This window comes from Echeneis naucrates, chromosome 2, assembly GCF_900963305.1.
Source record: "Echeneis naucrates chromosome 2, fEcheNa1.1, whole genome shotgun sequence".
NCBI classification, from domain to species: Eukaryota; Metazoa; Chordata; class Actinopteri; order Carangiformes; family Echeneidae; genus Echeneis; species Echeneis naucrates.
The window spans coordinates 2,123,400-2,148,164 of record NC_042512.1 but is presented as its reverse complement, the minus strand read 5'-3'; the positions used below and the strand labels follow the sequence as shown (position 1 = coordinate 2,148,164).

General features: G+C 41.1%; 2 protein-coding genes and 12 non-coding genes across 15 annotated transcripts; 7 read left to right on the top strand and 7 right to left on the bottom strand.

The window, feature by feature from the left end:
* Positions 1 to 377: 377 nt before the first annotated feature.
* Positions 378 to 449, bottom strand: trnaa-cgc (transfer RNA alanine (anticodon CGC)). The gene has a single exon. It is a non-coding gene; the product is annotated as a tRNA-Ala (tRNA).
* An 872-nt stretch (positions 450 to 1,321) lies between these two features.
* On the top strand, positions 1,322 to 1,394 carry trnar-ccu (transfer RNA arginine (anticodon CCU)). The gene has a single exon. It is a non-coding gene; the product is annotated as a tRNA-Arg (tRNA).
* Positions 1,395 to 2,721: 1,327 nt separating this feature from the next.
* trnam-cau (transfer RNA methionine (anticodon CAU)) lies at positions 2,722 to 2,793 on the top strand. The gene has a single exon. It is a non-coding gene; the product is annotated as a tRNA-Met (tRNA).
* Positions 2,794 to 4,470: 1,677 nt separating this feature from the next.
* On the bottom strand, positions 4,471 to 4,542 carry trnam-cau (transfer RNA methionine (anticodon CAU)). The gene has a single exon. It is a non-coding gene; the product is annotated as a tRNA-Met (tRNA).
* A 1,513-nt stretch (positions 4,543 to 6,055) lies between these two features.
* On the top strand, positions 6,056 to 6,137 carry trnas-gcu (transfer RNA serine (anticodon GCU)). Its single transcript has one exon. It is a non-coding gene; the product is annotated as a tRNA-Ser (tRNA).
* A 3,327-nt stretch (positions 6,138 to 9,464) lies between these two features.
* Positions 9,465 to 9,536, bottom strand: trnaa-ugc (transfer RNA alanine (anticodon UGC)). The gene has a single exon. It is a non-coding gene; the product is annotated as a tRNA-Ala (tRNA).
* A 795-nt stretch (positions 9,537 to 10,331) lies between these two features.
* Positions 10,332 to 10,413, top strand: trnas-cga (transfer RNA serine (anticodon CGA)). Its single transcript has one exon. It is a non-coding gene; the product is annotated as a tRNA-Ser (tRNA).
* Positions 10,414 to 11,140: 727 nt separating this feature from the next.
* Positions 11,141 to 11,212, top strand: trnaq-cug (transfer RNA glutamine (anticodon CUG)). The gene has a single exon. It is a non-coding gene; the product is annotated as a tRNA-Gln (tRNA).
* Positions 11,213 to 11,736: 524 nt separating this feature from the next.
* On the top strand, positions 11,737 to 11,809 carry trnak-uuu (transfer RNA lysine (anticodon UUU)). Its single transcript has one exon. It is a non-coding gene; the product is annotated as a tRNA-Lys (tRNA).
* Positions 11,810 to 12,832: 1,023 nt separating this feature from the next.
* Positions 12,833 to 12,905, bottom strand: trnaa-agc (transfer RNA alanine (anticodon AGC)). Its single transcript has one exon. It is a non-coding gene; the product is annotated as a tRNA-Ala (tRNA).
* Positions 12,906 to 13,653: 748 nt separating this feature from the next.
* On the bottom strand, positions 13,654 to 13,725 carry trnad-guc (transfer RNA aspartic acid (anticodon GUC)). Its single transcript has one exon. It is a non-coding gene; the product is annotated as a tRNA-Asp (tRNA).
* Positions 13,726 to 14,550: 825 nt separating this feature from the next.
* On the bottom strand, positions 14,551 to 14,741 carry LOC115058381 (U2 spliceosomal RNA). Its single transcript, XR_003842060.1, has one exon. It is a non-coding gene; the product is annotated as a U2 spliceosomal RNA (small nuclear RNA).
* Positions 14,742 to 17,334: 2,593 nt separating this feature from the next.
* On the bottom strand, positions 17,335 to 22,119 carry LOC115053801 (GTPase IMAP family member 8-like). Its single transcript, XM_029518593.1, has 4 exons — positions 21,963 to 22,119; positions 19,724 to 20,270; positions 19,505 to 19,536; positions 17,335 to 18,932 (listed from the first exon to the last, which is right to left on the bottom strand). Exons 1-4 carry the CDS (start codon positions 21,988 to 21,990, stop codon positions 18,298 to 18,300), a joined length of 1,242 nt encoding a protein of 413 aa, XP_029374453.1. The 5' UTR covers positions 21,991 to 22,119; the 3' UTR covers positions 17,335 to 18,297.
* Positions 22,120 to 22,139: 20 nt separating this feature from the next.
* LOC115053848 (GTPase IMAP family member 7-like) lies at positions 22,140 to 24,447 on the top strand. 2 transcript variants are annotated; one of them, XM_029518700.1, is made up of 3 exons: positions 22,140 to 22,215; positions 22,322 to 22,449; positions 22,603 to 24,447. In XM_029518700.1, exons 1-3 carry the CDS (start codon positions 22,188 to 22,190, stop codon positions 23,107 to 23,109), a joined length of 663 nt encoding a protein of 220 aa, XP_029374560.1. In that variant the 5' UTR covers positions 22,140 to 22,187; the 3' UTR covers positions 23,110 to 24,447. The 2 variants fall into 2 exon arrangements, with proteins under 2 accessions (XP_029374560.1, XP_029374552.1); XM_029518692.1 differs by having other exon boundaries at positions 22,322 to 24,447.
* The last annotated feature ends 318 nt before the right edge of the window (positions 24,448 to 24,765 follow it).

The window sequence follows — 24,765 nt, the reverse complement described above, 5'->3', positions numbered from 1 at the left end:
TCAATTAAGAATAACATTTCTTTTAAACATCTGACATTACTGTTTGATAAATTTGGTGACAACTGCACTTTGGGTCCATTTGGAGAACATGGGGGGCTGTGTGACCTCATCACCAGAAATGAAAATGTCTAACATCGATAAAACTGCAGCAGCACAAATAAAAAAATGTACAGCACAAACAAACGGTACCATTTTGCGTCCATTCAGAGTGGATGAGGGGCTGGGTGAACTCTGGATGACGTGAAAAATAAGCTTTAGATCAGCGGCCAGCAGTTTGTCTTTCACACATACGTATGTGTGTTGTCAGTAATTTGTTTGAGTGAGTAAGCAGGACAACATGGAGCAGTTCAGGATTTCCTACGCTTCATTATAAATGCTGGAGATGCCGGGGATTGAACCCGGGGCCTCATACATGCGAAGCATGCGCTCTCCCACTGAGCTACATCCCCATTTTCCAACCAGCGGAGCCCTGGTGGTTATTGGATACACTGCAGGTGGAAGTGAGACAAAGTGGATGTGGTGGTTAAAAATTACACAAAACTCCAGAGGACACTGCGACCTGAACGTACTGAGCAGAGTGGCGCAGCGGAAGCGTGCTGGGCCCATAACTCAGAGGTCGATGAATCGAAACCATCCTCTGCTATTTATACACACTACATGAGATTTTCAGCAGCACTGATTAACAGGAAAACATCGAGAACTCTGTCTGTCATATCTTTAATATTGATCGTTGGAACCTACAGCTGATGAAAACCCAGAAGTACTTTTTTTCTACAACATCTGACTTTAGCAACAAGGAGCTGCTGGGAGACATGAAGACTGTGCAGTTAAGTGACTGGTCAGAGAGAGTGCTGTGTCCTTTTAATGAAACTGTTATGAATTTAACTCAACAACCTTAAACTTTATCAATGAGATACTGAACCCAGGATCTCCTGTTTACTAGACAGGCGCTTTGACCAACTAAACCACAGCACCACTCTGATGTACAGGGATGTATTTTGGATCTGAAAATACCCCCAACATACGTGGCTGACCATCATGAGTCTTAACAAGGTTTCTTTAGCATATAATAAACTGTCACATTAATGTCCTGAATGTGCTGTGTGTAAATAATGAGGTTCATCAAAACAAAGTCAGAACCAGAGCTCAGGCTGTTGGTACACAAACAAAGAAAGGCATACTTGTGGATTCACAAGATTATATCAGGATCTGACCTTTTCCTGTTCCATCAGTAACCATCAAAGGAGATGCTGATTCTGTGATGTCACAAAGGTTCTAATGACATCACAGAGATCAAAGGCTCCTCCAATTCGCTTTTTGTGCCCCAGTGGCCTAATGGATAAGGCACTGGCCTCCTAAGCCAGGCATTGTGGGTTCGAGTCCCATCTGGGGTGGTTTACAGCAGAGTGGAGCAGCGGGAGCGTGCTGGGCCCATAACCCAGAGGTCGATGGATCGAAACCATCCTCTGCTAACAGCTTTTTAGCAACAGCTAGCTGTTCACCATCCAATGTTCGTCGTTTCCTGTAAATCAGTGCTGCTTGAAAAACTCCTGACATTTTCCAGCTGAAGTCATGTCTCATAATGTAAAGGAACATTCAGTGTGTGCTCATGTTTATCTTTCTGCATTGTCCCCTTTGATGCGTGGGTTCAAATCCCACCTTTGATGGAAGCTGCTTTTCCTTTCACCTCTACTGCTGTAAGGTGTATTTTGGGGACAAATGTATTTTATATTTTGTGCTCTCCATGTATGAGTCCTTTCTATCCACAACATCTAACATTAGGAGCAAGGCACTGCTGGGATTTGAACCCAGGATCTCATTATTTACACACAGCACATTCAGGACATTAATGTGACAGTTTATTTTATGGTAAAGAAAATATTTGTCACAGTGGACTTGGCTCATCATTGAGTTGACGTCTACCACTGATCTACATCCTCTTTGGACCTTGACCTAACCACAGAGGCTCTGAGCTGCTGCAGAGAAGCCTTCCTGAATTCATGTTGTCTAACTTACTGACACTTGAATAGTGGAACTGCAGACAGTGGACACATCATATGAGGGGCTCCTCTGGGATTTACACACAGAACCTCTTGCACCCAAAGTCAGAATCATACCCCTCGATCAAGGGTCTGCAACCTTTAGCACTAAAAGAGTTATTTGGGTCCATTTCCACCAAATTAAAACCCACTCAGAGCCACTCACCCACTCACAGAGGAAGTGGAGTCACACACCACGTGATATCTGTCTTTCCTGCTCCTGAGTTAGTATAGTGGACAGTGTCTCTGCCTGTCACGCAGAAGACTGGCGTTTGATTCTCCAACGGGGAGAGCATGTGCATCTTTATAGCTCATTCACACCAGAGTGATAGAAGCTAATTGTCTGGGGGGCCTGAAAGTGTGACTTGGTTCCCATCGTTCATATTAAAGAGCCGTTCAAGAGACTCTCTGTGATCAGCTTAGGGTTAGCTGTCATGTTTCTAAAAGCATGTCTGAGGAAACAAAGTGTAAACAAGTGTTCAAGGCCTTTTATGGTGGTCAGTCATTGGTGGTTCATCAGTGAAATGCTCACATCCCAGGTGCGAGGCCTGGGTTCAATTCCTGGCCAATGCAACATAAATCTTTACCAGCATCTAACCAACCAACATCAGCTGGGTCACAGCACAGCACAGAGGATTTTCAACCCACGGATCCAGAAGAGACTGAAGGGCATCCAGGTATGAGCAGAGTGGCGCAGCGGAAGCGTGCTGGGCCCATAACCCAGAGGTCGATGGATCGAAACCATCCTCTGCTATTTATACACACTAAAGATTCCTTTACTGTCCCACCAGGAGTGATAACTTAAACTGGAAAATGTCAGCAGTTTTTCAGCAGCACTGATTAACAGGAAAACATGGAGAATGTCATTTATCGCTTTTACCAGTTATGTGTACTGTTCTGCTCCTGACTTATATGTATTATGTATTTCATCAGCATTTTGTTGGGGCAGGTGGGACTTAAACACTGACCCTTGTCCAAAGTGGGAAATGACGGAGAAAGTCCAACAATCTATGAGGGGAGAAAAATTCATGGCACCCAGAGTGAGAAGCAAACCCCAAAACTAGGAAGCACAAATGCACATTGCATTTATCATACAAGACAAAAACACTTTTTTTGGTTATTTATGCACTCAAAAGTTTTACCTGTCGCAGGATCTCAGAAGCTAAAGCTGCCACACCATGCAGGGGATGTAGCTCAGTGATCAAGATGGATCCAGTCAAGTGCTGGTAGAGACGATGGAACAGACGATAAACTGACAACAAGACATTAAAATCAGCCACACTCAGAGACCACGTGACCTAAAGGACAAGTCGTCTTAACTTTGTGGTTGGTCAGAGGTGTATTACAGGTGAAGGGAATAAACAATTTGAAATTTCCTGAATAACATTTTATCTCTCATTTCGGCTTTAACTTAAGAAACAATGCCTGGTATAAAAGGCGTTCATGGAGAAGACATAGAATCTGTGATGTGTTACACTAAGTGACTTTAACTCCATAATTAAAAAACAACAAACCCGGGATTGAAACAGGGACCTTTAAACCTTCAATCTAACGCTCTCCCAAATGAGCTATTTCAGCACAGCACACAGTGGAAATGACTTCTCATTATTGCTTCCATGACCTGGAAGTGGAACTAAAGGTGTGTCCCTATCACCGGCCTTGATAATGATTACTGAGCACCAGTGAGTGCTGTCATCCTCTTAGATGAGTCCTAAAAACAGCACTCGGCTGTGTCTCTCCCCAAATGGAAAACTTGTTCCATAAAAGGAAGTAAACATTGCTGGCAGGATTCGAACCTGGATTTCTAGTCCATCGCCTTAACCACTCGGCCACAACTTCACAAACTTCACGATTGTACTCGCTCGGCCACACTACCACATACTTCTGCCAGCTTCACTGCAAAAATGACACACATATGACATTACGAGAAACCTCAAAACTGTGTACAAATGTTTGGAGGAGAAAATGGAAGAAAGATGTGTTTGACAGCCTTTTGGACACACAACCAGTCAGCATGATGCATCCACCCTCACAATATTTCATGGTGTGGTTGAAAGAGGGTTAGGGTTAGGGTTAGGCCAAAACAACCTGAGCTTGAATCTCACTCAGGTACTACCTCAGATGCCGAAACCCGGGATTAAACCAGGGACCTTTAGATCTAAGCTTTGGGGAAAAAAAAAAAGTGAATAGATCGAAGGAGGCAGACTGGGTACTCGGCACTGAAACAACAGTTGAAATCTGCTTTACTTCCACTGCTGAGGAAAACTGCTGGGAGTTAAAACAAGCAAGATTAATACGGAAGTTTGTTTTCAAGACTGAAGATCTTCCCTCTTCAGCTAGTGCAGCTTCAGTATGGCATTGTTACTATTGTAATGATTCAACAAACAACAAACATTGGATAGTGAACAGCTAGCTGTTGCTAAAAAGCCATTAGCAGAGGATGGATTCGATCCATCGACCTCTGGGTTATGGGCCCAGCACGCTTCCGCTGCGCCACTCTGCCCTGTGGAACCTGTGCAGGAATGCCATTCCTTCTTCTCTTCAATCACCAGGACAGCAGATATTATCAGTGATATGGGGGTGGGGGATAAGGAATTAATTTGAAAGTCACAAATGTTACCTTAACTTGAGCACTAACTTGACTGTTGAATTCAGTAAGTGCTACTTGTTGGGGCAGCACTAACTGACAAAGACAACAACATCTTCTTAGAATACAATACTGATCATTTCAATTATGAAACACAGACTTCCTTTTGTACCAATGCCTCTCTTTGCGGTTGTCCTGGATGGAATTACAACCAGTTTTGATAGATTTCTTCAGATCAGCTGAGTGAGTGAATTTTTCGTCAACATTTCCCGAACTGAAGCACAGACTTGTGTTCTGAGAGCAGTAAGTGCTATTTGTTGGGATAGTGTTGGTGATTTCAGAAGTCAATGACAAGTTTTATCAGTTTTTAGGGTGTGGGGGTTAAGAACATCTGAATTAGTTAGCACATACTAAGTTATCTTAATGGGTAGGCTGCTGGCTTAGCATGTATTTGTATCAATCAGCTTCTCAGCTGTTCTGAATGGTGACAGTTGTTACATCATCAGGCGATGTATCAAAGGCAGCAGCTCTTCAGACACACAAGTGACACACAACTGTGAGGAGCACAAGTGTTGACCTCTCGCACCCTACACATTCAAACCCCAGCAGTGCTGTGGTTCATACTTTACAGCATGTTTTCAGTCAGACCTGCTGATCTGCAGTGATGGGCTGTGTGTGCCCCCTGCCAAACACTGCATGTTTTCACATGGGGGGGGGGGCTGAAATTACAAAGGGAGAAAGAAAAGACAGAGGGAGGCTTGTATCTGTAAATTACTGTGATGAGTGCTGATTCTCTCAAATAAGAATCTTTTTAAAACAAACAAACCAAATCAATTAAACGGCTTTGCTTTATCGTGACACCCAAACATTTGGACACAACTTTCTGACGGGCTGTCATTAGCCTTACTAAAGTTTTCCAAGCGTGAAATCACCAAATTTCCTTCTGCTGAACAAAGCTGTAATAAAGGAAGTGATGAGCAGGAACTCCACTGAGAGCGAAGCACTGCAGGATGTCTTGTAGCCAACAACAGAAGTGCCACTGCACCACTCTGCTGCTCAACTCTCAGTATTATAGATATGATAGACAACATTCTCCGTGTTTTCCTGTTAATCAGTGCTGCTGATAAACTCATGTCTCATGATGGGACATCCAGTGTGTATAAACAGCAGAGGATGGTTTCGATCCATCGACCTCTGGGCAATGTCCTCTGGAGTTTTGTATAATTTTAAATCTCAGTTAAAAAGTACTGAGATTTCCACCTGCAGTGTATCAAATGACCACGAGGGGGCAGCTTGGAAAATGAAGTCAGATCTTATTGAAGAGCATCAGACTTTTAATCTGAGGATCCAGGGTTCAAGTCCCTGTTCAGGTGCTGCAGCTTCTTCCCAATGGCTGTTTTTTTGTCATCACGTGTACCTTTGCGTTCATGACGAGGTGGCCGAGTGGTGAAGGCGATGGACTGCTAATCCATTGTGCTCTGCACGCGTGGGTTCGAATCCCATCCTCGTCGGTGTTCAGCTGGCTTTAGTCTGTCTGAGTTGTACCCTGCTGTTGTGAAATGTGGTCATTGCCCTTTTTTAACAGGAGACAAACTTTGGTAAGAGTCATGATGGTCACTACACTACAGAAACTGCATGCACTCATTCATTTGAAGCGAACATGAGAGTGTGACGTATCCATCGCGTGGGGCATCAATGAAAGGCAGGAAATGCCTTTGATCTCCAGTGACGTCACACAGTCTCGTTGTGGAGTTATTCGTTGTTGATGTTGTTCTGAAAAAATCTGCGTCACAGTGATTGAAGAAAGGAAGGAATGGCATTCCTACGCAGATTCCGCAGTGATGGGATTCGAGTTTATATGCTGCAGCTCAGCTAGCTATGAGCAGAGTGGCGCAGCGGAAGCGTGCTGGGCCCATAACCCAGAGGTCGATGGATCGAAGCCTTCCTCTGCTAATGGTGTTTTAGCAACAGCTAGCTGTTCACTATCCAAAGTTCGTTATATGTGAAGATGACATCGTTACAATAGTAATTGAAAGACATCAAAGGCATTTCCTGTCTGTCATTGATCTCCAATGCTACACAGATGAATATGTCACATTCTTGTTCATGTTTGCTTCAAATGGTTGAGCGTATGTGCACAAAGACGCACAGAAGTGTCCCTGGACTGATCATTGTAACTTTATGTTATTGTTGTATCTGATAAGTTAAGGACCAGAAACTTTCTATAAAAGTGGATGTGCTGGTTAAAAAGTACTGAGACTTCCACCTGCAGTCTATCTAATGACCACCAGGGGGCGGCTCCACTCTGTGACACAATGATCAATGTGATCAGCTGTTTACTGAAAGGCTGTGAAGCCCACCAGAGACCTGCTGTGTTTAGTTCACTTGTTGCTGTGTGTAGTTGGAACAGCAGGCTACAACATGTACATGTACATGTACAACATGTCTCTGTGGGGCGATTGGTCAGCGCGTTTGGCTGTTAACTGAAAGGATGATGGTTTGAGTCCACCCAGAGACGTGCTTTGTCTTATCCACTGGAATTATAGTGGACATGTGGAACCCCAAGATTTGATTTGGAGAAGGTGTATGACCGGGTTCACAGGGATGTTCTGGAGTATGGAGCCATCCCATCACTATATGACAATAAGCTTCCCTTTCCCCGAGACAACTACAGGGTGTAACAGATGTACAGCTGTGGTGAGGACGGGTTACAGGTCTGTAGCTGGAGGACTTTGGCACCATCGGCCTGAGATCTACAATATTTCAGGATTTCAGGATTTCTGGAAGGAAAACAAACATGAAAAACACAAAGTTAAATTGTAGACACACAGTTGAACTGCAATGGCCGGGAATCAAACCCGGGTCAACTGCTTGGAAGGCAGCTATGCAAACCAAGCAAAGCTCCATATAGCAGATACCAGGTCCATCCACAGCTACTGATCAGCTGAAAGCTAAAAAACTGAGCAGAGTGCTGTGGACTTGAGTGAAACAGTGAAAGGATTTCCCCAATAAGCCTTTTGATCGTAGCTGTAGAATGTCATAAAGATGTTCTGTGGCTTAGCTGCTCACAGGGCCTGTTTCTGCAAACAGAAAATCACCGCACCTCCACTGATGTGATTCAGTTTTCAATTCCTCTGATTCCTCAATCAACTGTTAGTAGAAACTGTGGCACCTTTGGCATTTCCTACAAGCTTTTTATCTCTCATTTCAGCATGCATGGTATAAAAGGTATTCATGTGGGAGACCTAGAATCCATCATGTGTTAAACTGAGAACTCAGTCGTCACACTCAACTGATGTTGAATGCAGGATCCAAAGGAATGGAGGCAACTGGCAGTGGTGGGATTCAAACCCACACCTCCGAAGAGAGTGGAGCCTTAATCAGGCACCTTGGACACTTCAGAATGGGAATGACACCCATCTCATATTAGTACAAATAAGTACTTCCTGTGCTTGTTTAGCAATGCTGGGGATTGCACCAAAGGACTCATACATGGAAAGCACACATTCTACCACTGAATTGTCATGTCATTGTCATCACATGTACATTTGTGTTCACTTTGGTAATTTGTTAGGATGACTGCACAGGATAAATTGCTCCAAGCTGAGTGGATAGTTGAGAGATCAGGGTGTTGCACAAGATAAGTACTTCCTGTGCTTCATTATCAACGCTGAAGATGGCGGGGATTGAACGCGGGGCCTCATACGGACAAGGCATGTAATATAAATATTCCAGCATAAGTAGCTGACCATCATGACTCTTACAAGACAGGTACTTTGACCAGCTAAGCCCCAGCAGCACTGCAACATTCATCTATATGCAGAGGATCTGGTAATGGAAGTGTAATGTGTATACAGTTGAGGTTGATGGTAAAGTGGTTTGTGAGCCTGTTTGACTGCAGATGTGCATTTTCATTTGGACCCCAGGAAGAGTAGCTGCTGCCTCAGTGACAGCTAACAGGGATCCTAACAAGTGATAAACAATAAACAGACATTTCCAATCATCATCAAACTGGATTTTTTTTTTAAATGGCTTATGATCTACAGATGTCTCCCATGACACTGGAGCCTGACAGCTAAATCAATTATCAGTCTGATGAAACCTTCTGGATGAGATGAGGTCATTGATAATGCTGCCTGTCCTCACTAGCTCCTCCTCTGTGGTGACCCCCAAACAGGACACAACCTCAGTATCATGACAAGTCATGCTGCTGAACAATTAATGCTGCAAGGATTCATTTCAGCTTATACATTTATGAGACACACAGTCAGGTCATGTCCTCTTTCTGTAGATCAAATTGTTGCAGAGTCAGAATGAATAGTCAATGGTGGAGGTCATGCGAAAAAGTGGGAGGAGTCTTGTGGCATGACAGAATCTTATTTTTTTTCAACAAGATACCAACTTTCTTCCAAAAGCTCAATCAGCTGCTCCAGGTGAGGCTTGAACTCACAACCTCAGCATCACTCTGCAGGTTACTGTCATATAAGTACCGCGCGCTAACCGATTGCGCCGCTGGAGCCTGTGGTGTGTCTCTCCTGACACGTTCTGTGAAACAAACTCTTCCACCAGAAATGGCTCAGTTGGGAAAATGTTGGACTGAAAATCTAAAGGTCCCCGTAAACAGCCCTTTTTATGTGGACATGCACAGAGCCTGCTGAGGAAAGCCTGGGTCGACAAACCAAGTTGATAACGTCGTGATACTCGTTATCTCTGGTTGGAGCTTTCGTCTTTGTCGAGCCAGCTCACCCAAACAAAGCCCGGCTCTGTTGAACTTCCTTCGTAAGATACTCCTCTGCTCTCATCGTAAAAATTGTCTAAGTTTTAAACAAGATAAGTTGTGGAGATGCCGGGGATTAAACCCGGGGCCTCATACATGCAAAGCATGCGCTCTCCCACTGAGCTACATCCCCTGGATGGTATGGGAGCTTTAGCAGTTTTTCCCCAGACTATAGGAAGAAGAGGCGACAGCGATACAGAAGAAACAGGTCGCCATCCTACAGAAGATCACCAAACTGCTCGTACAACCACAGGAGGATTCCGTGCAGACACCTCGAGAGATTCCTTGACAGGTTGTATGCACAGGCGTATGAGGATATGATGTTTTAATGTGGTTTGAGTTTTTTAAAAAAAAAAGTGTGACATGGAACAAAAAGGTAATGACGACTGCAGGAGTTTTTCAGATTACCCTTTTCTTGCAATAAACTTCGCTATAGATGAGTTGAATCATCCTGAAGCTGTAATGAATGCTGTAATTGAACTACGATCTGTAATAAAAAATTTAACTATAGAAAATTATTCTGCAACTGAACCCCCGTCTCTGCTCATTTCTCTCAGGTAGATTCACCTTCTCCACCAGCGGTTTCACACACAGAATGTTTGAATGCCATAGACATTGCTTCTTAATGCTGAAATGAGAGATAAAAAGCTATGTCGGAAGTTTCAAGGTGCTAACATTTACAAACAGTTTGTACTAACAGTTAGTTGAGGAATCAGCTGAATGAGGACAGATGTGACTTAAAGCACAACAAAGATCTTTCCCAGAAGGCCCTCAGACAAAGAAGCTGGGTAACAGCACAGACTGTCAGGAGTGGTATTTGAACCTTTAATTCCAGAGGAGACTGTCACCTGACCACAGCACTCTGCTCAGCTTTTTTAGTTTTTTGTGTTTGATTTTGTGTATTTCTACTTTTCTTGCGGCTCATGTAGTTGTTGTGGCCGAGTGGTTAAGGCGATGGACTCGAAATCCATTGGGGTTCTCCCGCGCAGGTTCAAATCCTGTCAACAACGGTTGGTTTTTTTCATGGACCAAGTTTCCCACTTAGAGAGCTACAGACCATGTTGGAGAATGTCTGTAATTGGCACGGCATTAAAATATGGGAGAGCTGAGTGATGTTGTCAGGACTCATCTAAGAGGATCAGAGCACTAACTGGTGCTCAGTTTTCATTATCAAGGTCGATGATAGCGACACACTTTTAGTTCCACTTTCGGGGGAGAACTGCAACACTGCAACAGTGTTTCTGCAAACAAGGCGAGAGAGGAAGCCTGACAAAAAATTTCAGATCATGGAAATTGATATAGACGATATAATGTATCATTATATAACTTGAATTCCCTCCCTGACATTGTCTCACAATGAAGAATACATGGAAATCACTCAGATTAGGGCAGGGGTCGGCAACCTGTGGCCACATGGGCCCTTTCAGCCCCCTGCTGTGGCTCCAGAGGAAAAGCTTATTTTGGAAAAAAATACAAATAAAAATAACAATTAATGGTCAATTAATCTTTATCAAACTTGATTTACGAAGTTTGATTTATTTATGAAAATTATTTGAATTTCAAAACTGACATACAGCTGGTTGTGAAGATTTATAAAAAGCCCAAAAAGAAGTTCATATAGGCCGGTTAGCTCAGTTGGTTAGAGCGTGGTGCTAATAACACCAAGGTGGGAAAAAGAGTTGGAAGCTGTGCTTCCTCACAACAAGAAGGTATCAATTTTTTTAGCTACACCTGCCTGGTTCCATGGTGTAATGGTTAGCACTCTGGACTCTGAATCCAGCGATCTGAGTTCAAGTCTCGGTGGAACCTGAATCTTACCAGACACTGAGAGTCCTGTCAAAATATTGCCACTCTGTCCTTCGAAAATGGAAACAACCTCATTTTGTCCACTCTTCATGTATGAATGCATGCAAATTGTCTGTCTGATGAGGCCTCCTCTCTGCTTTATCCTCAGCAAGAAAATGGAAAATAAAATTAATTTTAGAAGTGAGCTGAAAGAAAAGGAGCAATTCTTTTCAGAATTTTAAAAAGGTGGCTTACTGTATATGTGAACACATTTTACCTCACTATCATATGAAGAGATATCACAAACCAGATGTGGAGATCAGATGAACTTCTCAATGTGATGATCAGAGAGCCTTTAGATTTCATCATCATATGATAGAAACAAGTTGGTTTTTTTATGAATATATTTTAATTAGTAAATGGCAGAGAGGCCTTCAGGAAACAGAGAGAGAGAGAGATGGCCTGCAGGATCAACCCCTGGCTGGTTGTTCAATGAGTCAAGCTGAAATAATTAATTGAATTTCATCTGAATTATGCTGCCATCAGAAGCCTGAGTAGCTCAGTTGGTAGAGCATCAGACTTTTAATCTGAGGGTCCAGGGTTCAAGTCCCTGTTCAGGTGCTGCAACTACTTCCCTTTAGTGGTTCACATTATAGACTCCACAGCAGTGATAGGTGACACTGATCTATGAAATAATGAAGCCATGAGTCTTTCATGTTCAAGGCCCATTTGTGCAGGAAAGATCTTGAGTCTGTTACCTCAGACCACTGAGCCATCCTGACACGTGTATCCAGCTACCACTCTCTGGTGGGGAAACAGAAAAGTTAATGCTGGCTTTGGTAGGACAGTGTCAGCTCTCTCTCTCCCTCTCTCAACCCAACAGGTCGAGGCAGATGGGCACCCCCCCCCGAGCCTGCTCCTGCTTCAGCAGTTTTTCAGCAGCACTGATTAACAGGAAAACATAAAGAAAGCCCAATATTAACACTGCACAGATTATAGAGATTCTCTAAAATGCTCTTTCATGGAATCGAAAATAGCTAACCGTTGTTGGCAGGACTCGACTCTGCGGGGGGAAACCCCAATGGATTTCTAGTCCATCGCCTTAACCACTCAGCCACAACAACTACACAGAGCCATTGAGCCTTATATCATAGGTGATAGAGCTATAGATCATAACATGCGTCCTCCACCTAAAACAGAGCAGAAGCCTTGTGAGCAGAGAGGAGGCTTCATCAGATGGTTCTTCTTTTCACCTGCTGCAGCAGCTCAGAGCCTCTGTGGTTAGGTAAATATCCAAAGAGGATGTAGCTCAGCGGTAGAGGAGCTGCCATATTTCAGGTATTCTGCCTCCTCTTTCATCCAAACAGTTAAATATTATTTAAAGTTTGTGAGGTTGGATGCTGCACGCTGACTGGTTGTGTGTCCAAGAGGCTTCAAAGATGTCTTTCTGTCTTTGTAACTTCGCGTTACATTAAAGATTTAAAGGCCCCTGTTTCAATCCTGTCCTGTTTGAATGCAGCTTTGCATTTGGACCCCAGGAAGAGTAACTGCTGCCTCAGTGACAGCTGCTACTCCAAAGCCCACCCAGGGACCTGCTGTTTCGCTCACTTGTTGCTGTATCTCCAACAGAGAGCTAAAGTCTTGTGGAGAATGTGGGCATTGATCCCACTACCTCTCACATGCTAAGCGAGCGCTCTACCATTTGAGCTAATTCCCCAGCCTTCAGCACATGTTCTCTAAACGAACCCAAAGTGGTAACGTGATGCATATACTGATCTTTATTTGCACGTGCACAGTGTGATTATATATATTTTTATTTTGGCAGGTGACCAATTGTCTGCTAGTTTGTTCTCACGACTTTGGTAGCTGTGAAAGTATCTCCAGGAGTAAAATGATTAAATCAATACCTCGTTTTAATTGACAATTTCTGTATTACATCAGCGGCCCTTTGTGGTGCATATACTTATCTTTATTTGCATTTGTATCTGTATACACACTGAAATCCTCCACAAACTGAAGGACTCTCCACCTGGAGCAGAGGACCAGAGAACAACAACACAACAGTCTGTGATCTGACTTCATTCATTTTAACATTAGAAAAAGCTGCAGATGATTATTTAGATTTCTGTGTTTATATTCAACAATGTATTTGAATTAAAGTTGATGTCTTTCTATAATAATCCATCATGGACCGCTGGACACTTTGATATCAGTAAATCCACCGTGTTTTAAAGACGTTCAGAGTGTTTCAGAGTTTCTGACATGGATACAGACAGACAGATCCAGTGTCCCAGAAAGAGAGGAGTCCCGACACTCCCTGATCTCACCGCGGGGTGGTCGCATGGTTCACGTCAGCCTACTGAGCTGACCGGAAGAGAGCTACAACGGAGTCCTGTGGCAGTGTGGCCATTTTGTTTACTTCTATCACTCTGGTTAATAACATATTATAGAAAAACACACGTGCTCTCCCCGTCGGGGAATCGAACCCCGGTCTTCCGCGTGACAGGCGGAGATACTGTCCACTATACTAACGAGGAGCTGCGAAGAGACTTTTAGTGTGTGATGTAAAAATGACAACCACTACACTACAGAAACTGCACTCATTCATTTGGAGCGAACGTGAGAGAGTGACGTATGAATCTGTGTCGCGTGGGAGATCAATGAAAGGCAGGAAATGCCTTTGATCTCCAGTGACGTCACACAGTCTCGTTGTGGATTTGTGCATCAGTTAAACATTCATTCATACACGACGACATCACGTATATTGTTGGAATAGAAAATCTTATTTTTTCTGGGTGTGCTCCTGAGAAAGAGGCTCAAATCCAAACCCAGGAGACAGAAGTTGAGTGAGTCAGTGAGGAAGAAGCTGCTCGTTCTCCTTCAACAGTTTGATCTGAGGAAAAGTCACTTCCTCTTTTCAGGAATCAACTTCTACCATCTGTCCACTAGATGGAGATAACTGAGCATCAACTGAGAACTGAGTTCTTCATCATCTGGAAACAGACAGCATTGTTTTCTTCAGCTGGAGCTCTTTGTTCAAATCTACATTGAGATTCAGAGCCAAATGTTTTTCCTTTCCTGGATTTACTTCATCATTTCAGTCACTCTGTGGATTCAGCTGACAAATGCAAAACACAACCAACATTTAAACGATGACGTGTTTAAATGTTGTCTGGTCAGCAGAATATAACCTGATGAAATCAGCTGCAACATTAAACTGATGTTTCTACATGAATGCATCACTGATTCTAAAACCATAAACTGAACATGAACACTCTGTACACTCAGCGTTACACACATGAAGACAACATCATGTGTTTAAGGTGATGTTGAGCTGAACAGGACTTGTATTGAACACACAGAGGGAGTGCACCGTTCCTGGAGATACTGCAATACCAGGTCGATGCGTGGAGTGGACGGAGCAAGCCCCTATTCCATCTCCCTGTTCCAAAAATCTATTTAATATATGGTCCCCGGGTAGGGGACGTATCAGATATTAAACTGATAAGAACAGATACTACACTTGATCTTAGCCAAAAGGCCGAGAAGCGATACCGCTCAGCTGTCGGAGGTAACGGAGTGTTTCTCCGCACCGACCCGCTCAGTGAGGGGTCAGAGTCGGCTTCAGTAACAACATCACTCCGAGAGAGAGACACAAACAGAAGACATGAAGAAACGAAGGAGGGATCAGAGAACAACCACAGACATGTTATTTTCACAAAGTTACGTTGTAGAGCAAAGAAAACGTCTCTTCTTGGTCACCTGTAAAACTTCATATCTATGTCAATGTCGGATTCTCTGAAGATTCGGCTCTCCTCGACAGGACTCGGCTTTTTTCGACCGAAAGAGAATTATAAAATGAAAGAGTAACTTAAAACCACAAATGACTGAAAACACATATATTTAAAATAGCATCCAAAGTCATTTTAACCAGCATTACTGCCATCATTTTATCTTAACAAAAAGTCTGTTATGTCCATTTAATGCTAACATACAATGGAAAACGCCATAGACCGGCTAACGGGATTAGCATCAGTACCGCGATCATTTTAAAGCATCAGTGAATTTATTCCAACTCCAACATGGCAGTAATACAGACATGTACAACAACACTTACAGACATGTATTCTCTCAGCTCTTACAGAACAATAATACAGCAGGAATTTAGTTTCTACCTGTCTGTTTCTGTCTGCTACATCATTAAAAACCTGCTGTCACACTACTGATCCCTTCAGATTGAGTCACAGAGACATGATGAGCAGAGTGAAGCTCTGCTGGGTGAATGCAGGATGTCCTGTTTATAAGACAGACACTTTAAGCAGCTCAGCATCGGTGCTGACAGTTTCTCTGCAGTCTGTCTCTGAAACCACGTCTGTGTCGGTGAACTCTTGTGCTCCTCACAGTTGTGTGTCACTCCCTCAAAGGTTTGAAGTGATGTGTCAGTATGAAGAGCTGCTGCCTTTGATACATCACCTGATGAGGTCACAGTACTCACAGAATGAAACTCCTCCTTTGAAGCTGCTTTGAAGAATTTCCAAAATCACATGTGATTCAGATGTAAACACAAAGGCTGCCCCACTGTCCCCATTCAGAGCTGCTGAGAAGCTTATTGATCATTCATTGATTATTAATGATCAGCTCAGAACCAAACAGTGTATCTTTCATCCAAATCCTGACAGTTTCTCCACACAGGAGGTGTTTCAGGCGTCTGATGGAATAAACTGTTTCGACACAAGCTGCACAGAGTCCAGAGTCAGGCCGACCACAGAGCCTGTTCTCCTGATCAGCCTGTTCAGTCTCTGTGTGTCTCCTTTTTGTTGCTGTCTGCTTTAGTTTAGTTTATTTGCACATTAGAAGGACACTGATAAAGACTTCATGATAAAACTGCAGGGGAATATAGAAGTCAGAAAATGTTTATTGAAATACTAAAAGCATCAAAGTTTTCATTTTCACATGATTAAATTATTTATTATTTATCAATTAATTTATTTATCAATGAATTCAAACGCTACAAATTCTTCAAGAATTTACCACTGGGTGTCGCCATCCCTTTTGGTGAGGGGTGCAGTACATTTTTCTCTGCTCATGTATCGTTGGTCTTTTTGGTCATTCATTTTTGATAAGGCTGAATATCCAAGTCCCAACTGCCCCCAACAAAATGCTAATGAAATACACCATGCTTACAATTTTCAAAGATAATGAAGTAACATCAAGGAACATAATGTTCTGTCACTAACTTGTGTGGTAACAAAGGCCAAGGTTTTTTATCTGTTCTGATGACGGTTGGAAATGTCTGTTTATTGTTTATTACTTGTTAGGATCCCTGTTAGCTGTCACTGAGGCAGCAGCTACTCTTCCTGGGGTCCAAATGAAAATGCACATCTGCAGTCAAACAGGTTCAGGTAGATGCAGAGTCCTACATTAAAACAAACCACTTTACCATCAACCTCAACTGCAGTATACACATTACACTTCCATCACCAGATCCTCTGTATATACATGTACTTCAGAGTGGTGCTGTGGCTTAGCTGGTCAAAGCACCTGTCTTGTAAACATTTTAATTATTTCTGATATTCTGCCTCCTCTTTCATCCAAACTATTAAATAATGTTAAAAGTTTGACAAAGTTGTGAGGTTGAATGCTGCACGCTGACTGGTTGTGTGTCCAAAAGGCTTCAAAGACATCTTTCTGCCATTCTCTCCTCCAAACCTTTGGACACAGCTTTGAGCTTTCTCATCATGTGATAAGGGTGTTATTAATGCTGTGAAGGGGGTAGTGTTGCTGAGCGGTCTGAGGCGTTGGATTATTTCTGTGTCTTTAGAGGCATGGATTCGAAGCCCTCCACTGCCGGTGTTGTTGTTCCTGGTGTTGTTTTATTATGAAGCACTTTGAGACTTTATTGTATTTTAGCATGTGCAAGGACTCATTAAATCCCACCTATTTGAAACAATAGAAATAAGAAGACTTTACCACAGACTTTACAGTTGTACTTAAGTTATGTTTTTAAGTTATGCTTTTTGCCACACCATGCAGGGAAATTGTGTAATTTAATCAAAATTACTTTAAATTACTCAAAAGGAAGAACATGTTACACAAATCTGGCATAATTAACTTAGTAGAACTTTTTTATACACAAATTTAACCATTTAATTATTTTGTAGGTTCTGTATTACAATTTATTTTGTAGCTTTAATGGAAAAACAGACTCGATATTTTAAAACAAAGAAACAAAACCTTTTAGATTTTTTTTATGGATATTTTATTTCATGAGCAAATATTTTTGGAAACAAATTAAAGTGAATTGTCAGATAACATTTTTCTGGTTTAACTGATATCATGCTGATGTTTTCAGCAGTAATTTCATGTAAGTTCATGTCTACATTTTAAGAGATTTTGTTACTAAGTAACCACATCATCCACAACCAACCCTCTTTATCTGGAATCTGAACAGGGAGCTGTGAGGAGTTTGATGGCTCATCATCACGATTAAAGCATTCACTGACTGCAACATTTAAATTAATTAACAGTTTATTTTAACAGTGAACATTAAACAGAACTGTCCGGACTTAGTTATTCTTCTTTAGAAATCTGAGAAGGTAGCTGGTTTAAAAAATGATCATCATGGCCCCAGATATGACCATAAAACTGTCAATTTTCAAATAAAATTTCTAAATATCACTTCTGAAATAATATATCATTTTTCACAACGTAATTAAACCATTAAAAACATTGAATTCAAAAAGGAACTAATTTTGATCATCTTATGTTCACAAGCTGTCTTGACAATGCTGACTATGCACGGACGTCAGCAGCAATCCTAAAAACAGAAAACAATATGTACAATGTCATGATGATTTAAAAAAAACAAAAAAAAAAAAAACAAATATCTTGCAAGTTCTGTTACAAATGAGTGACCACTGGCTGCACTTGCAACTTGATGCAATGTGGTGGTGCTGTTGCTCGTATCCAACAGGAAGGTTTTGGGTGCCAATTGCGGGATTTGTGTGGAGTTTTCATGATTTCTCTTGGTTAAAAAAAATGGTTTGACATGATGAAAAACTGAAATGATCTGCGATGATCATTATATCATAAATATGTGTATTGCCAATTTAGCATAACAAACATTCAGAAAGCAGGGCTTTTTTTTCAAACTTTGGGAAAATGTTCCAATAATTTGACATTTTCTGCATGAGTGCTATGACTTGCTTAGTGTCCTTGGAGTTGTTATTGAATAGATGATAACGACCACCACACATTTGAATTATGTTACTGAAGGGAGTATGTTCAGAGGTAAACTGCTCCCTATTTCTTTTCAGGTCATCTCCATGGGTCAGTAACACAATTGTGCTTTCCCTGATCCGCCAACCTAACGCCCTCTCCAGGCTTTGTAATATTTCTCCCTCAGCATCGGTGAAGCGGCCCAGCTGCAACACGAGTAGGAGCACACACAGGCCAGGCTGACAGTACTTCTTACACTCCTCTATATGTGTTTGGGGATTTTTGAGATGTTCATGACCGAAGTCTGGAGTATCAACCACTCTCACAGGCCTTCCAAAGGGCTTTGCCATGATTCTGACCTCACACTCTGTGGTGACTGGCAGGGAACTTGCCCGAGATGCAAAAAGTTGCCTTTGGTCCAGTCGTGAGTCTCCTGCAGCCAGAATGGTGTTCGCTGATGCACTCTTTCCGGTCCCACTTAGTCCCAGAAGAACAATGTTCAAAGTGTTGTCCACAGCACCGTTACCTGGATGATACAGTGACAGCAAATTTGTCAGTAATTTTGACTGAATTATTTAATCAATACTTATAAAAAGTAATTGATAAAACAATGAGAATACAGAAAATTTGACATGATATCTCAGAGTTGTTTTCATTCTAAATTAGACATTATGAGCATAGAGTCATGAATCCTACCATCAGTAAGGGGGTATACTTTCACTAGAGGGGCCAAATCAAACAGATCTGTAGTTGTCCCCTCAGCTAAGTAGGTGTTTTTGAAAATGTTGACATGCACTGATTTTGTTGCCTAATGATGTAACGACTTTCTAATCTGATCCAATAATGTATGAGGTTCTGGTTTATTCAGTTCTGAAATTACCAGTGTGATTTTCAAGTTGACCCTGCTGCAAGTGCTTTAGAGTTCACTGAGAATAACAGAGAAAAAAAAAGAAAACAAAAGAAAAAGCCTTCTGAGCTCCCTGGCACCAAATCAATCTCAACCCAGGCTCTTTTTTAAAAGATATAATTTTCATAAACTAAATCAACACCTGACGTTTTCAAACATTTAACAGAAAATGGTTAAAACCACAGATTTACCTGCTCTCTCGTGGTGAGATGGAGGGTTGCATCTGAAACAGTTATGAAAATGATCATAAAACAACAGATACAGACTGAAGGCCCATCTCCCATTTAAGAAGACATCAATAAAAATGTTATGAATTCATATATTACATGTTCCAGCTTTGTGTTGAGCCTTAGAAGAACATACTGAGAAACACAGTATCTCAGTGAAAATGAAGGAAATGAAGCCACTACCTTAATCTCTCTAAGGCTGTCCTTCTTCGCCGTACAACATCTTGACTGTAGTTTTTGTAATCATATTGGAACTGATGATGTAAAGACTGATGACGCCAGTTTCTGCATTCCTGGGCCACATTTTCAGTGGTGGCCAGCTGGATTTGGAACATTTCCTTCAGATGGATGAGTGAATGGCAGCTTTCATTATCTGCTAAGATAAGGACTAAATGTGCTGTGATTCTTTCTCCAAATATACCCTGAAGTGTAATGATTTGTGCAGTGACTTTTTCCTCTTGGGCGTTCTCTGAGTCCACTGACAATATGAAAAGATTAGGGCCGGGATAGCACATTGCCATTAAGTCAATAATCTGTTGGTCTGGGTGCTCACATTTTTCATCAAAGAAATCTGGAGCATTGACGACTTTGAATGAGTCGTTCTCTGCCACAACATGGCTGTTTGATACTGTAACAAAAGCATTTGGATTGCTGAGGATCATATTGCCAATATTGTTCTTTAAATGAACTCTTTCTCCAAGCAGAGCGATGGTAAACTTTTCAGGATACGCTGCAGAGAGAAAAAACATGTTTAAAATAGTAATCAGTGTTTGTGTGCATATGTTAACAGTGACATTTAATCATTTAACATCTCTCTTAAAAAAATGTAATATGACAACTATACAGGTTTCAGACAAGCTAACTGTAGATGTTAATGTAGTGCATCAAGTTCAAAAAGCAGCAATTTGCTGTTTCAGGAGATGAAAGAAAGTGAGATTTGAGACAACGCCTGCTGCTGCAATATGTACCAATACTTACTATAAGCTGCCATTATTATTAAGAATGTCTGTTATTACTTTGTCTGCTCTCATTCTCTGTCATTCTCCTCTGCTTTAACAATGTGCAAGTGTGTCACGAATTTATCTCACATTTTGTTGGTTAATTCTGATATGATATGACACTTTGCCAAGATGTTTGTAAGATTATAAATCCTGGACATGTTTGACATTTTAAAAAAAGAAACATGCTTTTATCCATGTCAGTCAAATGGTAGTCCACAGTGACATTACCGTTGATGAAAGCAGTCTTTAATTTGCAATTCACCTGTTGCAATCGTTACCGTTTTTAAAAGTTATTGACCAACTTGTTTTACTTTTATCTCTTGCTTTGAACACAATCCTTTTTATATCATTGATCAGATTCGAAAGCGATCTTGAAAAGGACAAAAACTCAGACCTGTATTTTTGGTTTTTATTCTATTCAGACTCTGAAAGTGCACTCAGTACTTATCTGGAGAGCAAAGGTCCCCACCAAGTGAGCATAATCTATGTGGTATGTAATGCTAGATGGTGATATCAGGTTTGACGGACAGGCAATTGTAAATTCTCTGGCATCAAAAACGTATGTGTGAAGAAGGAATGCAGATGAACATCTTCTCCTTTACTGTAGTCAAAACCAGTTCAACTGATATTTGCGTGGACGAATTTGTGTCACCAGATCTACCTCAATGAGCCCAAACCTAAAAACTGTGAACATATTCACATAAAAGTTGGGGCTGAAATATAAATTAACTTGTACTAATAAGATAATCAGGTAACTAAAATGAATTAAAATACAAACAATAAATGTGTGGTGTTCCATTTCTCTGGATTTTGAGCTGCTGTATTTAGTAAGTGACAATGTTTGATAAATCCTTTTTGTAAATACAGTTGAAATACATTTGTAAATAAATAAATGAAAATGTAACTATAGAATTACAAAATAAATGAAAAAAAAAAACATCATTTCAGTCACATGTATCCTTTTTTTTTCATTCAGCATACAATACAGGCCAAAAGTTTGGATTAACATTCTCATTCAAATGAATAGGAAAGTTTGTCCAAACTTTTGGCCATACATACATCTATATTGTATACACTTTGGTTTAGTAAAAACAAGCATATAGAGGAGTTATGTACCACAGTTTTGTTTCCTGCCTTGCAGAAATCATTCAGCTACTGTGGAATAATTAAAAACGCATTGTAATATTTATCAAAGAATAATATGGCTTTATCAGAAATTAGTGGGAACAAAGTAAAACACAAAATTTAAGTGTTTAAGTTCAAAATCACCTTCCTACTTCTTCAACCCTCCCAAGAACAGTTCAGCTGATTCCTTTAAAAGTGTGTTTGAGTCAGATTTAAAAATGTCCCTAAAGGTTCTTGAATAAAAAAAAAATAATAATAATAAAATAAAAAGAAGAAAAGAAATAAGATTTACTCACGTGGCAGGAGATGTCTGTTTGGATACATTTTAGTCACCTAGAGAAACACAAACAATGGTGAATATTCCCTGCTAACTCTTGATCAGTACTGAAAGTAGTCCAGCATGTTTCTGACTAATAAAGACTGTACCAGTGGGTGGAGGCTGAAAACTGAAAACTCAAAAACATATAACCACAAGTGAGCTCTGCTGTTGCTCATTCTCTCACACAGCCAGATAGAAAGAGATGGGTGTTCGCTTCTCACTTCCTGAAGGTGACATTTTTTTCTGCATATTGTTGTGATTATTTAATTCACCTAAAAATATTTCTACTTCGGGGATTGATAATTTTATAATTAGTGAATGTATTTCTGTTTACAAGTTCTCCACTAAGGATTGTGATGATTGGAAAAACTGGAGTTGGAAAGAGTGCTGTTGGCAACACCATCGTTGGTAGAAAGGTTTTTACATCTTCAGCAAGTGCACATTCTGTGACAGAGACCTGTCAGGTAAGCTGTGCCAGAAGTAAAAGACACATTCTTGTCATCGATACTCCAGGGATTCTGGATACATCCAAAAGTGCAGAAAGCATCAAACAAGAGATTGCAAAATGCGTTCAGGTGTCCTCTCCTGGCCCCCATGTCTTCTTGCTGGTTATGCAGATCGGTAGATTCACCAAAGAAGAGGAAAACTCTGTACAAGCCCTTGAGGAAATCTTTGGACCAGAGGCATCCAAGTACATGATTGTTCTGTTTACCCGTGGTGATGAGCTGCAGGGCACAACCATACAGAATTATTTGCGAAGTGGCCACCCAAAGCTGCGAGAGGTGGTAAACAGATGTGGTAACAGGTGCCATGTCTTCAACAACAAGATTAAATACAATCGATACCAAGTGGTTGAGCTGATCAGGAAGATTGATGGCATGGTGGCAGCTAATGGGGGCATGCACTTCAGTGATGAAATGTATCGGGAGGCGGAGAGGACCCTACAGCAGCAGATGATCAACACAGGCACAGAGCAGCGGGTTTACAACTTCTCCTTTATGTCTGATCTTCTGCAAAGGGTCATCCTGTTTCAGACGATATTGGCTGCGGCTGCACAGGACAACACCAACAACCTGGACATCACCAATCATTCCTTCTACTGCAATCTAAGACCTGCTGTCTGAGGGAAACATCATTGATTTCTGCTAATCTCACACAGAACAGATCAAATAATAAAAAAAATCAGAGTGGAAAATTAACCTTTTGTGCAATCAGACACAGTAGCTGGACAAAATAGGAAGTTTTCTAATTATCTAATATTCTGATTTTCTTTGTGGCCAAATAAGACACAAATTGCATTTCTGGTGCAATGGGTGTATGGTTTGATTGTGATGTCCACTCGCCTGCATGTCTAAGTGCTCATCATGAAAGATACTGTACCACAAATTGACACACCATCACTATTAAGTGGTGTGTAAGTTGGATATGAAAAATGCTGTATAAATGTGGCTTGTAGTGTAAATTGCCACGTGTAGTGATTTAATAAATTGCTTATTAACATGAACACCTGCTTTTTGTAAATATTCAAAATTGCCTAGAGCATTTATTGTTCCTTATAGATGTAATATGTTGGGAAGAGACAAAGATTACCAGCTCAGGATGTTCCCAAATTCCACCAATTGTCAGTTGGGATTGAAATTAGACCACTTTGTGTGGTATACAAAATGAATAGTTTTATTATGATACTATGAAGATTGAGCAAGATCAAGGAAAAGGGTTTAATAAAGGGCAGAAAAACAGAGGAGATAACCGGGAGACAAAAACAATCATATGACATCATTCAAACAAAATGCATTTATCTAACACAAAATCATAACAGAGTTACTTCAGGGCATGAACGGTAAAGTCAAAACAAACACATAGTCATCATTCAAAGACACTTATGGGAAGTGGTTGAAGAACCTGTCAGACCACAGCTTACTGAAACAGGGAAGAATGTTTTAGTTGGGTGAGGAAAAAACATGAGGTCAAATAACTTTGTGTCACACCGTGGTGAGGTTGTCTTGTCTGGGCTCACTGTATCTCGTCATTTCCTGTTTTATTTTGAAATGCCTAACTCTCCTCTCGTTTCAGAACACTTGCCCTTCCTCATGTCTCCTGTGTGCCCTCCTGATTACCAATTGTCTCCACCTGTTCCCCATTTCCCCCCACAGCTCAAATAGTCTGTCTTCCCCTTGTCCTGTGCCAGTGTGTCGTCGATTCATGCCCCACACCAGCGTCACGTCCATGCCACAGTCCTCAATTCCTTGTGTAAGCTTTTGGTCCTCGACTGAGTGAATTTTTGTTTGTAATTTCTATACCAGAGTTAGCCCTTTTTCCCCATAGCCTTTTGTTCTTTCCTCTACATGAGTGACTTTTTGTCTGTAAATTCTGTTGGATAGATTAATGTTCGTAGCTTTTGTGTTTTCCTCGTTGAGAGTGATTTTGAGTTTTCATAACGTTTTCATAGAATTACCTTGAACCTCCGCTTAGTAGCGTGAGTGAGTGTCTCTTGTTTTATTAGTCAGGTTTTTCCTCCCTACTGAGCGTTTTTTTTGTTTTCCCTCTTTTTTTTCCTTGTGATTTCCCTTTAAGATAATGTTTCATAGCCCTGTTTTCTTTATTCACTTGGTTCTGAGATCATTGCTGCCAAGAATAAAGTCGGTGTCTTACAAAGCCTCTGCTCCTGAGTCCTGGCCTGACACTTTGTGCAAGATTCATGACTTTGTGTGATTTTTAAAAACATTCATTGCAGTTATTAAATATTAATGATCAGATGCTATCGCAAAAGACATGTGGTC

Excerpts from the sequence above, each read along its gene's own strand:
- LOC115053848 (XM_029518692.1), top strand. The coding sequence starts at position 22,188 with ATGGGTGTTCGCTTCTCACTTCCTGAAG. Across the intron at positions 22,216-22,321 it reads TCGCTTCTCACTTCCTGAAG|GTTCTCCACTAAGGATTGTG; the intron begins GTGACATTTTTT and ends TTCTGTTTACAA.
- LOC115053801 (XM_029518593.1), bottom strand. The coding sequence starts at position 21,990 with ATGTATCCAAACAGACATCTCCTGCCAC. Across the intron at positions 20,271-21,962 it reads AAACAGACATCTCCTGCCAC|CGTATCCTGAAAAGTTTACC; the intron begins GTGAGTAAATCT and ends TTCTCTCTGCAG. Across the intron at positions 19,537-19,723 it reads ACAGCCTTAGAGAGATTAAG|ATGCAACCCTCCATCTCACC; the intron begins GTAGTGGCTTCA and ends TAACTGTTTCAG.